This window comes from Mesoplodon mirus (genome assembly GCF_964341445.2).
Source record: "Mesoplodon mirus genome assembly, chromosome: 20".
In the NCBI taxonomy this organism is placed as follows: domain Eukaryota; kingdom Metazoa; phylum Chordata; class Mammalia; order Artiodactyla; family Ziphiidae; genus Mesoplodon; species Mesoplodon mirus.
Genome location: NC_138996.1, coordinates 8,219,293 through 8,234,439, shown reverse-complemented (window position 1 = coordinate 8,234,439; position 15,147 = coordinate 8,219,293). Strand labels below are relative to the sequence as shown.

General features: G+C 43.7%; 1 protein-coding gene across 1 annotated transcript; it reads right to left on the bottom strand.

Annotated features, from left to right (window-relative positions):
- Positions 1-1,917: 1,917 nt before the first annotated feature.
- On the bottom strand, positions 1,918-14,916 carry CHRNA6 (cholinergic receptor nicotinic alpha 6 subunit). The gene is made up of 4 exons (XM_082608761.1): positions 14,834-14,916; positions 6,381-6,425; positions 4,228-5,418; positions 1,918-2,174 (listed from the first exon to the last, which is right to left on the bottom strand). The coding sequence occupies exons 2-4, from the start codon at positions 6,405-6,407 to the stop codon at positions 2,043-2,045; spliced, it is 1,350 nt and encodes a 449-aa protein (XP_082464887.1). The 5' UTR covers positions 6,408-6,425; positions 14,834-14,916; the 3' UTR covers positions 1,918-2,042.
- Positions 14,917-15,147: the final 231 nt, after the last annotated feature.

The following is a 15,147-nucleotide window of genomic DNA, read 5'->3' as shown; positions in this document are numbered from 1 at the left end:
ACTTTAAAACAGAGTAACTTGTGCCTGGGGCACTACCACTGGCCTTAAGCTCCAGGATGAGGTAGACAAGGAAGAATTAGCACATGGTCATGAGACAGGTTGGGATCTGGGACCTGGGACCCTTTGCTGCAGGGCTTGCACCTGGACAAACGTCTCCTTGAGCAAAAAAATACAAAGAAACTATAAGGGAGTAAAAATAACTGCGTATATATGCAGTTGGGGCAAATTATGGACAACAAGATACAAAAAGACCAAAAAAACCCCAACTGCCACTTCCGATGAGCTGGGAGCAAGAGCAGGGTCCTGCGCATGCCCCCTGCACACAACCCCACCTAAGGGGTGGGCAGACCGCCTAAGCCCCGCCTCCTGCCCAACCCCTGGACACACCCCTACCCTCACCCCATGTAAGGAGCTAGCTCGCCCCCTCCGTGAGTGAGCAAGGGAAGCTGCTACTTGTTTTCCTTCCTTTTGCTCCTGCCGCCCCAGGAGCCCCAATAAAGCCTTGCCTGAGTTTCTTGTCTGGCCTCTTATCAGTTTCTATTGATTAAGGGAAGGTCAAGAACCTTGGTCCATATCAGTAATAGAAGTTGTAGGGTATCAACACAATGGAGGTTATGCTACCACAAAAATTATACTTCAAGACTGCGTAACATCTCGGAGAAATGCTGCTGACATGATATTGAGAAAATAGCAAAATACGAAACCGAAAGGTAAAACTGAGGTGTCAAATTCTGTGTGCCTTTAGACAAGGACTAGAACGGAAAAGGCAAAGTGAAATTAGTTCCTGTGTTAGGGTAGATTTTTTTTTCTACTTTAAAATGCATCTTTAAAACTGTTACAGTAAGTGTATACAAAAAATAAGAAGATAATAAACGAGGGTTGAATAAAACAGAATAGCCAAGGTTCTCCCTCTCAGAAAAGAAATTGCTCTAAAAGGTACAAGATCACCATTTCCTACAGAAGAAACACTTTTATTTTCAGTCTCAGTTTCAAAGAGCAAATGGAAACTGCTGATGAGAAGAGACACCTTTTGGACCCACGGCAAAGGTTGCTTCAGGTCTGTCTGGCCAGACCTCGTCATGCTTTATTTTCATTGCTCTGGTTACATTCCCCACATGATACCTGGTCCTGGAGATCTCTGTGTTTATGACTTTTCCTACAAAGCTCCAGGTGCATGGATAGAACCTATTTCTGGGACTGTGGCAATGTCACCACTCAAGTCACTTGCCAGATGAATGATAATTAAATATGGGGGGTGGGGGAGGGAAAGACTGGGAGTTTGGGGTTAGCAGATGCAAACTAGTATATATAGGATGGATAAACGACAAGGTCCTACTGTGTGGCACAGGGAACTATATTCAGTATCCTGTGATAAACCAAAATGGAAAGAATATGAAGAAGAATGCATGTATATGTATAACTGAGTCACTTGGCTGTACAGCAGAAATTAACACAGCATTGTAAATCAACTATACTTCAATAGGATTTTTTAAAAGGGGAGTCAATACAGCCTGTTGGTTAGACTGACTACCTGCTGTTACTTTTTTACCAAATAATGTATCAAATAATGCTGCTCTACATCATAGAGATGTGCAGGAGAAAGCAAGCATACACAGGTTCACAGGCGCTGCAGAGGTCAGCAAGTCCAAGGTCCAGAGTTTCATGTCTGGCAGGCGTCATTATACTGAGAAGCTCATAAACTGGAGAAGCAAAAGAACCTCTTAGCGTGGCTTGACTTTGATTCCACGGTTTGCTGTTCTGTGGGTTGGTCACGTCCCTGGAAGCCAAACGTGTACAGACAAGAGAAGCCTGCAGGTGCTGCCAGCTCTGGGCTCCAGTGTCAGGTCCCAGACACTGGGATCATAAAGTACTGCTCTGTGCCCCCAGGGAGGGCATCCAGGCTCCAGGTTGGCAATAAAGTCCTCTTTTTCCATCTAGATGGGGACTTGGTGTGAAGCTTTCTATCCCTTTCTTTGTGGTGGGGGAAACATGGAACAAACACAGTGTCTTGTACGTTTCTGAAGATAAAGGGAAAGTCCATCTTACGAATGTCCTGTGTTCCCCAGGAGTGGCTGGAGAAACAGCCCTGCAGTTCCAAACATGCAGACGATTATAAACACCCACAAGAACACCCTGTCCACCACCATGGCCACGTATTTCCAGTCGTCCTCTACCTGAAAGACAAAAATCAAGCAGCTGTAAAAAACAAATCAAAACCATGGGAGATAAGCTTTGTCTCATAAATAAGCTGCTTCCTTTTCACAGAAGATTTCCTGGCAATTGTAAAGCAAATATCCCTGTGATTCTGGTTAACCCGTGTCTCCTCTGTAGCACACGGAGAACTTCCATTTGTCTGCAGAGGGTGGGTGCGTGCGCTCCATCAGTCCTGGGACAGCGGGCTGCAGAGTGAGCAGGCTTATGTGGGCACACAGGACCTCTCCTGACTGCAGGCAGCACCCCAGAAAGAGCTGCTCGGAGAGCTCCACTTTTGCATTGACTGAAAAAAAAATGCATAACCTAACAGTTGAGAATTATGTTTTATTCAGTGGATTTTCTGAGGAATTCAAGCCCGGGAGGCAGCCTCTCAGATCACTCTGAGGGACTGCCATGAAGAGGTAAGGGGAAAAAAAGTCAGGGCATAGAGGAGGTTTTGCAACAAAGACCAGGTAGCCGGAACATCAAAAGATTACTGTTGTAGAACATTTTGTTGCATTTGACTGCAACAGTAATCCTTTGATGTTCTGACCACCTGGTTTTTGTTGCAAAACCTCCTACATATCGTGGTTCCCCCCCATCCAATCTCCTGAGGTAAACCATAATGGAAAAGAATACCAAAAAAGTGTATATGTGTGTATAACTGAGTCACTTTGCTAGGCAGCAGAAATTAGTACAACATTGTAAATCAACTATACTTCAATTTAAAAAACGTTTAAAAAAAGATTACTGTTAATTAAAGAAAACCAGACATCTCAAGTTAAGGAATTTAGTGCTTTTCTATGTATGGGAAGATGCAAGGGTCTGGGTTCATGGAAATCGTTCCTTTGATGTGCAACTTAGCAATCTAGGGCCAGCATCCGTCTTTCCTCCACCCTGAATCCCCTCAGGGTGCACAGCTGGGGGCGACTGCACTGGTTGATGGCTTGATGGGTGCAACATCCTTCATTTACTGATAGGGCAGGTGACATTTCTCATCCACTCTTGTCATGGACACCACGGGACAGTCTGACTCCTTGGCAGGTCTGGGAAATGGGTTTGAGGCGGGGGGTGTAGGACGTGCGATGTGATGGGCCCCCCCTCAGGAATAAGTGGCCCTCTAGAACTCGGGATCACGCTGGTCAGGGAGAGTTCGTTACATCTCTCATGTCCTTCCTGTTCCCGAACTCCAAGAGCCCTACCTGGTGGTGATCAAGTCAGCAGCCACTGTCCCCTAGTTGGACGAAGGTGTCACCACAGAGGGGAGTCCTAGGCTCACCTGGCCCTGATGCACCCCCTCCCCGACCTGTGTGACATGCAACCTGTGTCCGCCTCAGCACCCATGGGTGGACTTCAGGCCTGCAATGTCCTTTCATGAGTAGATAAGAATGATGGGTACTGCCATCAGGTGAGACCCAGACCCCTGGCGGCAGGAGTTTTCAGAGGCCCCCAGCTAGTCATCCTGATGGTATGGAAAATGGGCATAAAGTTCTTGAGCTCTCTCTCTCTGGAGGATGGGGAGGTCCGAGCTGCTATAGTTAGACTCTGGGCCACAGAAGCAGACTGTGTTGATGCTAAAAATATCCCTGAGGTTCATTCAATCAGCACCTGGATCCCCGTCCAGTGGAGTAAGTGGGATTGGAGCTGCCGGAGGCTCACGCCACCTTCCTCCCAGGCTCCCAGACTGACCAGCCCTGCAGGCTTTCCTCCTGCCCTTCAGCCGGCTTTTTCCTCTCCCACCCTTCCTTACACAGGGGCTCTCAGTTTAATAAACCAAGGTTGCCCTGAGTGTTTATTTTAACCAGATTTTACTTGAGTTGACATTTCTGCAGGCAGAGATTTGCTCTGAGGCTACACCTTACCCCACCCCCTCCCCAGGGCAGTTCACCCATAACTGCATCATCACAGGGCTGGTTCTTAGGGCACCACTCCCTGACCGTCTTGCAAACAGAACTCACATTGAAGACCTGACATGTCTATGCAGGGCCCCCAGGCCTGCTGCGGGTGAACAGGCTAGAAGAGCCATACATTTACCTCCTTTGTTTCATTTTGGTTCTTCATGTTTTCTGCTATGAATTGAACACTGTCAATTACATCTTCAACTTCAGGTGAGGGCTCCAAATTTTCAGTCATCCATTGTAAAGGCTGGTGACTTAATCGTCTCTTGCTGGTGGCGATCTCACTGGACTTACGACAGTGGCAGCATTCTTTAAGAAGTTTGGGCTCTCTGCGATGATCAAACTTGACTTTGGCTGGTCTACCAGAGAAGCCTTTGGGGGTTTTGTCATATCTTGTCCCCTTCCTCTTGTCCAGAGGCCTCCTCATCATCAGGATCTGGGGTAACAGCTGGAGGAAGACTGCCTTCACCCACAAGCGCATGGTGTGTGTGGTCGGGGTGCGATAGTGGGTGTTCAACACAAACACCGTCACCACGATGGACAAGGTGACGAAGACCATGGTGAAAAGCAGGTACTCGCCCACCAAGGGGATCACGAGAGACGTAGATGGGATGGTTTCTGTGATCACCAGCAAAAACACTGTCAGGGAAAGCAGAACTGAAATGCAAAGCGTTACTTTTTCACCACAGTCAGAAGGAAGGTAGAAAACCAACACAGTTAGAAATGAAACAAAGAGACAGGGGATGATCAGATTAATGGTGTAAAACATCGGCAATCTTCTAATGTAAAAAGAATAGGTTATGTCTGTGTATATCTCTTCACAACAGTTGTATTTTATGTCATGCTTGTAGCCAGAAGCATCGACAATTTCCCATTCACTGTTTTCCCAAAAATCATCCATGTCCACTTTAGAGCCAATGATTAGAAGATCAATTTCAGCTTTGTCATAGGTCCAGGAACCAAATTTCAGGGAACAATTTTGATGATCGAAAGGGAAAAAAGTGATATCCATAGGACAGGAACTCTTAAACATAGCTTGTGGAGTCCAGGTTATCATGCCATCATATTTAAGAAGAGCTTTTGTCTTGCCTTTGACTTGGAAGTTGCCGACAGCACTGCAAAGTAAATCAGACACCATTAGTGACACCCCCCTGTGCTTTGGGTCAGCCTGTACCAAAGGCAACTTTGGAAAGAGACTGGCTGTCAGATGCCCATACTTGTTGTAGAGAACAACGTCAGGCTTCCAGATCTTCTCCGCAGGAACACGAAGAGTCTCGATGCCATCATATTCCACTGGGTCCCAGTGTAATTTATAATCATTCCAGATCTAAAGGGAATAGAGGTCAGTTTTTAAAAATTCTTGACTTTCTTCCAACGTTAATTCTATGTTGGTTCCACAACTTTTTGAAAAAGTTCTTATTTAAAGAGTTGGTTCCCTACCAAAAGTTGGAAGATTAAATCCATGGGGAACAAGGTAGCTGAGTTGATTTGGGGCAAATATAGATATTAAATAATTATCTATTGATTATTAATTAGCTAGCCAAGTTTATAGGCTCAGCTTCCATATTCCATGGACTATGTTCAATCTCTAGTAGCAATCCATTTCTAGTATTAAAAAGATAATTCAAGTGTATGATGATGGGTTTGTTACACAATCTGCATAAAAGATTGAGACAGGAAGGAAGAACAAGATGGTATGACTGATAAAACCAGACGGTGGGAATCTAACCCAGAGCAGGATCAAAGAGTAGGCAAGAATCTGGCTCTGGAGCTCGAGATTCAGACAAAAATAGGAGACTTGAGAGCTGAAACCACCAAAGCAGAGTCAGAGAGAACTCTGTCACTAAGTTCTGCAGCATGAAGCTTGTACCCAGCCAGCCGTTACCAGATTGAACTTTGGGCTTTGGAGCTAGTTAATATTTTATGCTCTATCATAAGCTGGAGATGCAAAGAGGGAATGCTAGTGGATTTTATCCATTGGATGTTGTTAAACTGACACACAAGTGTGACACAATTCCAAGAGAAGAACGTGTGGGGGCTTCCCTGGTGGCACAGTGGTTGAGGGTCCGCCTGCCGATGCAGTGGACACGGGTTCGTGCCCCGGTCCGGGAAGATCCCACGTGCCGCGGAGCGGCTGGGCCCGTGAGCCATGGCCGCTGAGCCTGCATGTCCGGAGCCTGTGCTCCGCAACGGGAGAGGCCACAGCAGTGAGAGGCCCGTATACCGCAAAAAAAAAAAAAAAAAAAAAAAAAAAAAAAAGAGAGAAGAACGTGTGACGTAGACACGTACATGACGTAGCCACAGATTGGTTTCCATGATCTGGTTTACTTCATCCTGGGAAGAAGAAACAATATTTTTTAGCCTCAAATGTACTTGCTAATAGAAGTGAATCTTAGAGCAAAAATTACAACTAAAAATAGCCAATCTGAGTTATTCATTCTAATGGAGGGAAAAAAAGAAGACTGAAAAGGCAATTTATAAAAAGCCAAAAATACAATATTTCCACACTGGTCCCAACCCTGTGACTTTGAAATGTGGCTTTATGAGTGTCTTTCAAATCTGATTGAAGTCCCACTTCTGTGAAGCCTTTCTGACCACTGTAGCCCATAAAGATTTCTGGTCCCATAAAAGGAAAGAAGGGAGAGAAGAGGGAGTGGGAGGGAGGGAGGGAGGGGAAGTCCTGAAGATGGTGATGGGTATCATTGTTTTTGCCATCTTCTTCCTCAGCTGTGCCCCAGCACCCTCTAGGTTCTGAGTCCTGAGCCCCACTGCCCCTCAAGGGGTCAGCCTCAGCTCACCATGGAGTTCTCCAGCTGGAACCTGCCACTCCCCAGAGCACTGCTCTCAACCAAACCACTCCCGATTGCTTCAATCATTCATTAACAAGTATTTATTGAGTACCTACTGTGCGCTCTATAAATGCTGCCGCTACAGAAGTAATCAGGATGGAAAATATCCCTACCTACATGTGCCTAAGCTATTAGCTGGGGAGACAGAAAATCAATAATAGATACATGGTATAATGTAAGATAGTGATAAGTCCCATGAAAAAAAATAAAGAGGGATTGAGTGGTGTGTGTGTCTGCACACACATGCACACACATCTCTTTTAGACAGGATGATCCAGGAAGGCTTGTCTGAGGAGGTGGTTTAAGCAGGTACCTAAATGACCTGCAAAGAGTCCTGGGTCTCTTGAATAAAAGCGTTCCAGGATGACATGCCAAATATAATGTGTTCCTAATCAGCTACCACCTCTCAGTGGAGCAGCTACTGAAGACACATCCAGAACCTTCAGCAGTCTCACAGCGCAACACCTGGAGGCTGTTGATGGTCACCCAGTGGCCGGCAGTGGGTTCCCAAAACTTACCAACTTTGTTTCCCCAGACACATGAGCACCTTTGAGAGTAAACACCTCACACTGGCTGAGGAAGCTGTGGCCAGGGCTGGACACCAGCCCACTCTGGTTTGCTGCTCTGCAGTTCTCCATGCCCCCCAGAAAACACTACCTGGAGACCTCACCAGTTTCCTCCTTCAAAGGGGTTTGTGTCAAGTCATGATAAGCCCCAGGGTTGTAAAAGGTCAACAAAAGGAGTTACATTCATGGTTTTCTATTGGTCAGGGCAAGCAAAGAAATGGACTATTACTTATCCATGACTTTACAATTACCCAAGTCTAAGGACAGTGTCTTCTACTCATACCTTGTGACCAGCAGATTCAAGCAGGGGCCATGTCAATAAAACCACTGGCTGTCAGTCAGGAATGGACTAGCTCTAGCAGTCCAGAAATGTCTCGGAGGTAACAGTCATAAGCAACTTCCAACGACTGCTTCCTCTCTGTCCACTAATACACTGTTTAGAGAACTAGTGCACACTGTGAACTAGAACGTTGTATTCTGAGAATTAAAATCAGTTGGCAATATCATCCCGACAGTATTCCTGTCTCCCTATCTATACTTCCACAGCCTGGTGAAGCTCCATGTGGTGTGGACCTGCTTCATGGTGGATGGACACCCTCAGAGGTGTCAGCCAAGTTTATGGGTCAGGACCGGGTCTGGAAAGTTGCATTCTCCATCCAATGCCAGACCGCACCTACGGTCATGGGAACTGCTATCAGACAGCCCAGCTGAAGGAGGCCAGAGACCCACAGTACAACCCCACATTCCTGGGACCATCACCCTGCGTCTCCTTCTTGGGAAAATAAATTAGTTGACACCTGGTTCAATTAAAGGATTGGAGTTACAATTTCAAATGGACTAGATTCTGGAGCAGCAGCCACAGACTCAGAGACTGAGATCAGAAAGGCCAGGTGGGCTACATTTTGAAAGCCTTCAGGTTTGTCATGTCAGATATACCAGGCCATCAAAAACACTGGGCAAGGGCTTTGTCCTGGCCCCATGAGTGGGACAGTGGAAATACACTTACTCTGAAGATCAGCCACTCATTAAACCTTGTGGCCAAGTTCATTCTATGCAGCAGCAAACACCCTTCCATGTAGAGCTCTCTGGTGCTCTAAGGCCAAGCCTGAGGCCCAAACAGCAGCAGACGGCCTATAGTCTTCTAGAAGGGAGTTGGTAATTGTGCATCTGGGCTGTACTGCATCACAGTCACTCCCAGACCTCACCATGGCTCAGTGACAACAATGAATATGGCCCACAGGGACTTCTGGTGCCCCACATGAGGACAAGTAGACTCTAATACACCAATAAGAATTGCTATATTAATACTGAACAAAGTAGATGCAGAGGAAAAAAATTACTAAAGACAAAGAGGGACATTACATAATGAAAGAAGGATCAATCCACCAGGAAGACACAATGATCCTGACCATATATGCACCAAACAGCAGAGTCTCAAATTATATGGAACAAAAACTAATAGAGCTGAAAGAAGAAACAGACAAATCCCCAATTACAGTTAGAGACTTCAATATCCCTCTCTCAGCGACCAATAGAACTCAGCGATCAATAGAATCAGCAAAAATAGGGAAAATCTGAACAACATAATCAACCAGCAGAATTTAATTGACATATATAGATACTCCACTCAAAAACACCAGAATACACATTTTTTAATCATGCATATAATATTAACCAACACAGAGCGTATCCTTATCATAGGCCATAAAACAAACCTCAACAAATTTAAAAGAATTGGAATCATAGTGTGTTTCTGACCATAATGGAATCAAACTAGAAATCAATAACCAAAAGACAACAGGAAAATCTCTAAACCCATGGAAACTGAACTTCTAAATAATCCATGGGTCAAAGAGAATGTCTCAAAGGAAGTTCTTTAAAACACATAGAGCTGAATGGGAACAAAAATACAATATATCAAAAAATGAGGGACATAGCTAAAAAAAAAGTGCTGAGAAGAAAATTTATAGCTAAATGCTTACATTAGAAATGAGAAAAAGTCTCAAGTCAATAATACAAGTTTCTACCTCAAGAAATTAGAAAAACAAGCACAAAATAAACCCAAAGCAAGTACAAGGAAGGAAAAATAAAGATAAAACAGAAATCAATAAAGTTGAACAGGAAAACAATAAAGAATATCAATGAAACAAAAAGCTGATTCTTTGGGGGAAAAACAACAAAATTGATAAACCTTTAGCAAGACTGACAAAAATAAAAAGAGAGAAGACACAAATCGCCAATATCAGGAATGAAACAGGAGCTATCATTACAGATCCTATAGCCATTAAAAAGTTAGATAATACCATGAGCAACTTTAATTTTATCATAAATATGGCAATTTAAAAGAAATGGGCCTATTCCTCAAAAACCACAAACTAACTAACAAGGACCTACACTACAGGGAAATATACTTAATATTTTGTAATAAACAATAAGGGAAAAGAATCTGAAAAGTGATATAAATAGACAGTCTGAATACCCTATAGCCATTTAAGAATAGAGTTTATAATTAAAAAGCTCCTGGAAAAGAAATCTCCAGGCCCAGTAGGTTTCCCTGAAGAATTCTACCAAATATGTAAAGAAAAATCAATACCAACTTTCCACAATCTCTCCCAGAAAATAGAAGAGGTGGGAACAACTCCAAATTCTTTATGTGAAGCTAATATTATCCTGACACAAACCCAAACAAAGACATTACGAAAAAAGAAAATGACAGATCAATATCTCTCATGAACTTAGATGCAAAAATCATTAACAAAATATTAGCAAACTGAATCCAACAATGTATAAAAGTTATACACCATGACTAAGTGGGATGCAAGGCTGGTTCAACATTCAAAAATTAATCAATGTAATTTACCATATCAACAAACTAAAGAAGAAAAACCATGTGATCATATCAGTTGATGGAGAAAAAGCTTTTGACAAAACTCAACATCAATTCATGATTAAGAACTCTGTGAAACTAGGAATAAAGGGAAATTTCCTCAACTTGATAAGAGCATCTACAAAACAGCTACACCTAACTTTATACCAAAGGGTGAAAGACTGAATGCTTTTTCCTTAAGATTGGGAACAGGACAAGGATGTCTGTTGTCACCACTCTTATTCAGCATAGTACTGGAAGTTCTAGCCACTGAAATGAAGCAAGAAAAAGGGGGGAAAGGCATAGACTGGAAAGGAAGAAATAAAACTATCTCTATTTGCAGATTATAAGGTTGCCTACAAAGAAAATCCCATGGAATCTATTAAAATGCTGAAACTAAGTGAGTTCAGCAAGATCTTAGGATACAAGATCAATATACAAAAGTCTTAAAATTCTATATACTAACAATGAGCATGGAGAAACCAAAATTAAAAGCATAATAGGGCTTCCCTGGTGGTGCAGTGGTTGAGAATCTGCCTGCTAATGCAGGGGACATGGGTTCGAGCCCTGGTCTGAGAAGATCCCACATGCCGCGGAGCAACTAGGCCCGTGAGCCACAACTACTGAGCCTGCACGTCTGGAGCCTGTGCTCCACAACAAGAGAGGCCACGATAGTGAGAGGCCCGTGCACCGTGATGAAGAGTGGCCCCCGCTTGCCACAACTAGAGAAAGCCCTAGCACAGAGACAAAGACCCAACACAGCCAAAAATAAATAAATAAACAAATGTGGGGTTTAGAAAAAAAAAAAGCATAATACTATTTTCAGTCACCCCCAGATAAAATAAAATACTTACATATACACATAACAATACATGTATGGGATTTGTGTACTGAAAATTACAAAATCCTGAAGGACGAAGAGCTAAATAAATGGAGAAACATCCCACATTCATGGACTGGAAGACTCAACAGAGTAAAGATGTCACTTCTCCCCAAACTGATCTGCAGGTTTAATGCAGTTCCTATCAAAATCAGGGCAAGGCTTTTTGTGGACATAGGCAGCTTATTCTAGGCATAGGCCTCAGAATAGCTAAGACAATCTTGACAAAGAAGAACAAAGTGGCAGGAATCACTTTAGCCAATATTAAGTCTTACTCTACAGCTACAGTCATCAAGATAGTGCAGTGTTGGTGGAGGGATAGTCACACTGATCAATGAAACAGAATAGAGGACCTAGAAATAGACCCACACAAATATGTTCAACTGATTTTTCACAAAGGTGCAAAACCAGTTCAGTGGGAAAAGGATTGCCTCTTCAACAAATAGTGCTGGAGCAATTGGACACCCACAGGTCTAAAAACCACAAATCTAGGTCTCATATCTTATATAAAAATTAACTCAAAATGGATCATAGTCTTAAACATAAGACATAAATAAAACTTTTAGAAAAACATAGAAGAAAACCTATAAGATCTGGGATAAGGCAAAGAATTACTAGGCTTGATGCCAAAAGCATGACATATAAAAGGAAAATTGATAAATTGGACCGCATCAAAATTAAAAACTTCATGTGAAAGCCCATGTGAAGAGGAAGAAAAGATAAGCTACAAACTGGGATAAAATATTTGCAAACCACAAAACTGGCAAAGCACTTGCATCTAGAATATAGCCAGAACTCTCAATAGTAAAAACAAACAATCCAACTGGGAAATGGGCTTAAGGACATGAGCAAACATTTCACCTTAGAGGATATGCAGATTGCAAATAAGCGCATGAAAAGAGGTTTTATATCATTAATCATTAGGGAAATGCAAATTAAAACCACAATGAGATATCGTTTCATACCTAATATAACTCAAATAAAAAACGGTGACAATACCAAATACTGGCAAAGCTGTAGATAAACTGGATCACTCACATATTGCCGGTAGGAATGTAAAACGGTACAGCCATTCTGGAAAGCATTTTGGCAGTTTCTTTTAAAACTAACACACAACTACCACATGACCCAGGAATTGCACCCCTGGGCATTTATCCCAGAGAAATAACGATTAATGTTCACCCAAAAACCTGTACACACATGTTCTTAGCAGCTTTATTTGTAAAAGACCAAAAGTGGAATCAGCCCAAATGTTCTTCAACCAGTGAAAGGTCAATCAAAGTGTGCTCCATCAATACCACGGAATACTACTCACAATAAGAAGAAATGACTCACCAAACTTATTGCGGCAACCACTGCATGATGTATGTAAGTCAAATCACTATTCTGCACACCTTACTTATACAGTGTTGTATGTCAAATATATCTCAATAAAACTGGAAGAAAAAACAGAAGAAACGAGCTACTGATACAAGCAACAACTTGGATGAATCTCTAAAGAATTATGCTGAGTGGAAAAGCCGGTCCACAAGGTTACATACTGTGTGATTCCATTTATGTATAGCTTTCTTGAAATGACAAAATTTTAGAAATGAAAGATACAGTAGTTGTTGCCATTGGTCAAAGAAGGTATACAAGGCCTCTATTATTTCTTACTGCAAGTGAATCTATGATTATTTCAATAAATAAAATTTCAGTTAAAAAACTATATTTCTCAAGACTCTCTTGCAGCCAGGGGTGGTCAATGAGCTAGGAAGCAGAGCTGTCAGTAGGACTTCTAATAAAACTCCTTAAGGAAGTCACAGATGTCTGGTATGTGCCCCTTTCTCTCTTCCTCCTGCTTCTGGCCAAGAATGTGAATATGATGAGTGAAAATCAGCAGTTATCCTGGACCACAAGGCAACACTGAGGGAAGAAATCACATGCTAAGGATGGTGACACAGAAAGATAGAAGGAACCTTGGTCCCTGTCACAGTTTATGCTTTTAGCATCATAGCTCATGTGATTAACATCCTCAGGAGTTGTGCAGTGCACAACCTGGGCAACCAAACACTGTGATGCAACCACTACCACAAAGCCACCTGATATTAACCTGGGCTGTTAACCTTTAGATTTCTATTACATAAGAAAAAAATAAACTTGTTTTATATAATCTGAGAGAGCATGTGTGTGTTTTTCAACCTCTGATAGCAGCCAAATGCAAATACCAAAATCTGTATTCAGCAATCCTCCACCCACCATCTTCAGAACAATGTCCTGAAAGGGTGTATAGATCATGGATTTGAAGTGATGCTGTATCACAAACTTTCGGGGAAACTCAGTCCAGTTCTCCATTCATAACAGCCCAATTCATACCAAGTGTGGCTTCCAGCCTGGTAGGAGACCAATAACCAGTGCTAAGCTATTTGAGGTGAGAGGGGAGGCGGGATTAGAATAGGTACTAAATAAATGTTTATTAAAGGAATTAGTGGGCCCATCTAAGTGAGGTAAAACATCTGGCTTACTTTTTTTTAAACCAGTATTTATCAGCATATACACACTTCCAGCTTGGGCCAGAAGCTAGAGGATCAGGTCAGGGTCAGCCCAGTCCACTGGGAAGCACGGACCGGAGAAACATGGTGAGCCCGGACTCCATATCCATGACTGAGGTCTTCCCCCAGGTGCACCTGGAGCCACCACTGTTTCTCCAGGCAAAGCTGAGAGGAAGGAGGCCCCCCCCCCCCGCTGCCGTCCAGAGCCTGGGCTGCTCCCTCGGTCTGTGCACCATTGTCTCAGAGATGCTCAGGACGTCCCTTACCCCTTACGTCCTGAGCCTGCCTATTCCTGGAATTTGGTCCGAGTCCAGTGCCTCAGGCCAACCTGCGCCCTGCCATGCCTTGGAGCCCAGAACCCTGTCCTCTGTTAGGGTATCAGTTCCCACACCTCCTCTCCCAGCAACTAGGCTGTGAAGATTATTCAAAAGGAAGAACTCTAGTCCCTTAAACAGGGTAGCAATAAATTAAACTAAGACCTCCAAATTCCCATCAGTTTTTCAGGGCTGGATGGAACCCTATGTGAAACAAGGTGAATTTTCTCTTTCTTCTATAACAAAGGAGACTTAAAGCAATTCTCCTTATACGGAGTCAAAAGAGCATGAGCTTTGGGGTTGAACAGTGCTGATTGAACCCCAGGGCCGCCATCTGTAACTGTATGATGTTGGGAAAGTTCCTTACCTGAGATTTCCTCTCCCCAGCTGTAAAATGCAGATGACAGCCACTAAGTGTGGACACTGGTGCATAATAGGTGCACAATGGAGTTAGCTCCCTTTGTATACCCCCTTCAAATGCCCTTTCGCTTCTTTGTTTCATAAACTGGTGCTGAGAGCATTTCCAGAAAAACATCGCCTTAAGGAGAATAGTGACGGCAACCCTGGGGAGAGTGGATCCCTCCCAACGGGCCGGCTTTGAAGGGCTGCGCTCTGTAGATTTTGTCTGTTTGTGTTCAAAAATCCCTTTATTTACCCAGTGCAGTGAGTGGGAATTGCTTGGACCCTTCAGAGTTGGGGCCTCCGAGGCCTCGTGGTGACCCTCCGCTGCGCTTACCACGTCGGCCAGCTGCGTGATGGCCACTTCAAAATGCACAGTGACTGGGTCGGAAACGTTTTCCACGGGCCTGATGAACTGGTTATAACGATCAAACAGTTTGTGAAAAAGCCTCTCCTCGGACGCACAGCCTGCACATCCCGCGGCACCAGACAGAGAGAGGGGTTAGAGAAGCAGAAAGGATGCTGGCTGGCGGGGAGGTTCCGGGGGCTTCCATCCCGGGAAGGCGGGTGCGGGACACCAGCGTCTCCCAGCACCACTGCTCCTGCCCCTCCTGGCCGTGCTGCTCCCCTTCACCACGGAGATGAAAAGAG

Coding starts and splice junctions, on each gene's coding strand:
- CHRNA6 (XM_082608761.1), bottom strand. CDS start 6,407: ATGGAAACCAATCTGTGGCTACGTCAT. Junction 5,419..6,380: donor CCAATCTGTGGCTACGTCAT/GTACGTGTCTAC, acceptor TATTCCCTTTAG/ATCTGGAATGATTATAAATT. Junction 2,175..4,227: donor ACCAAAATGAAACAAAGGAG/GTAAATGTATGG, acceptor TTTGTCTTTCAG/GTAGAGGACGACTGGAAATA.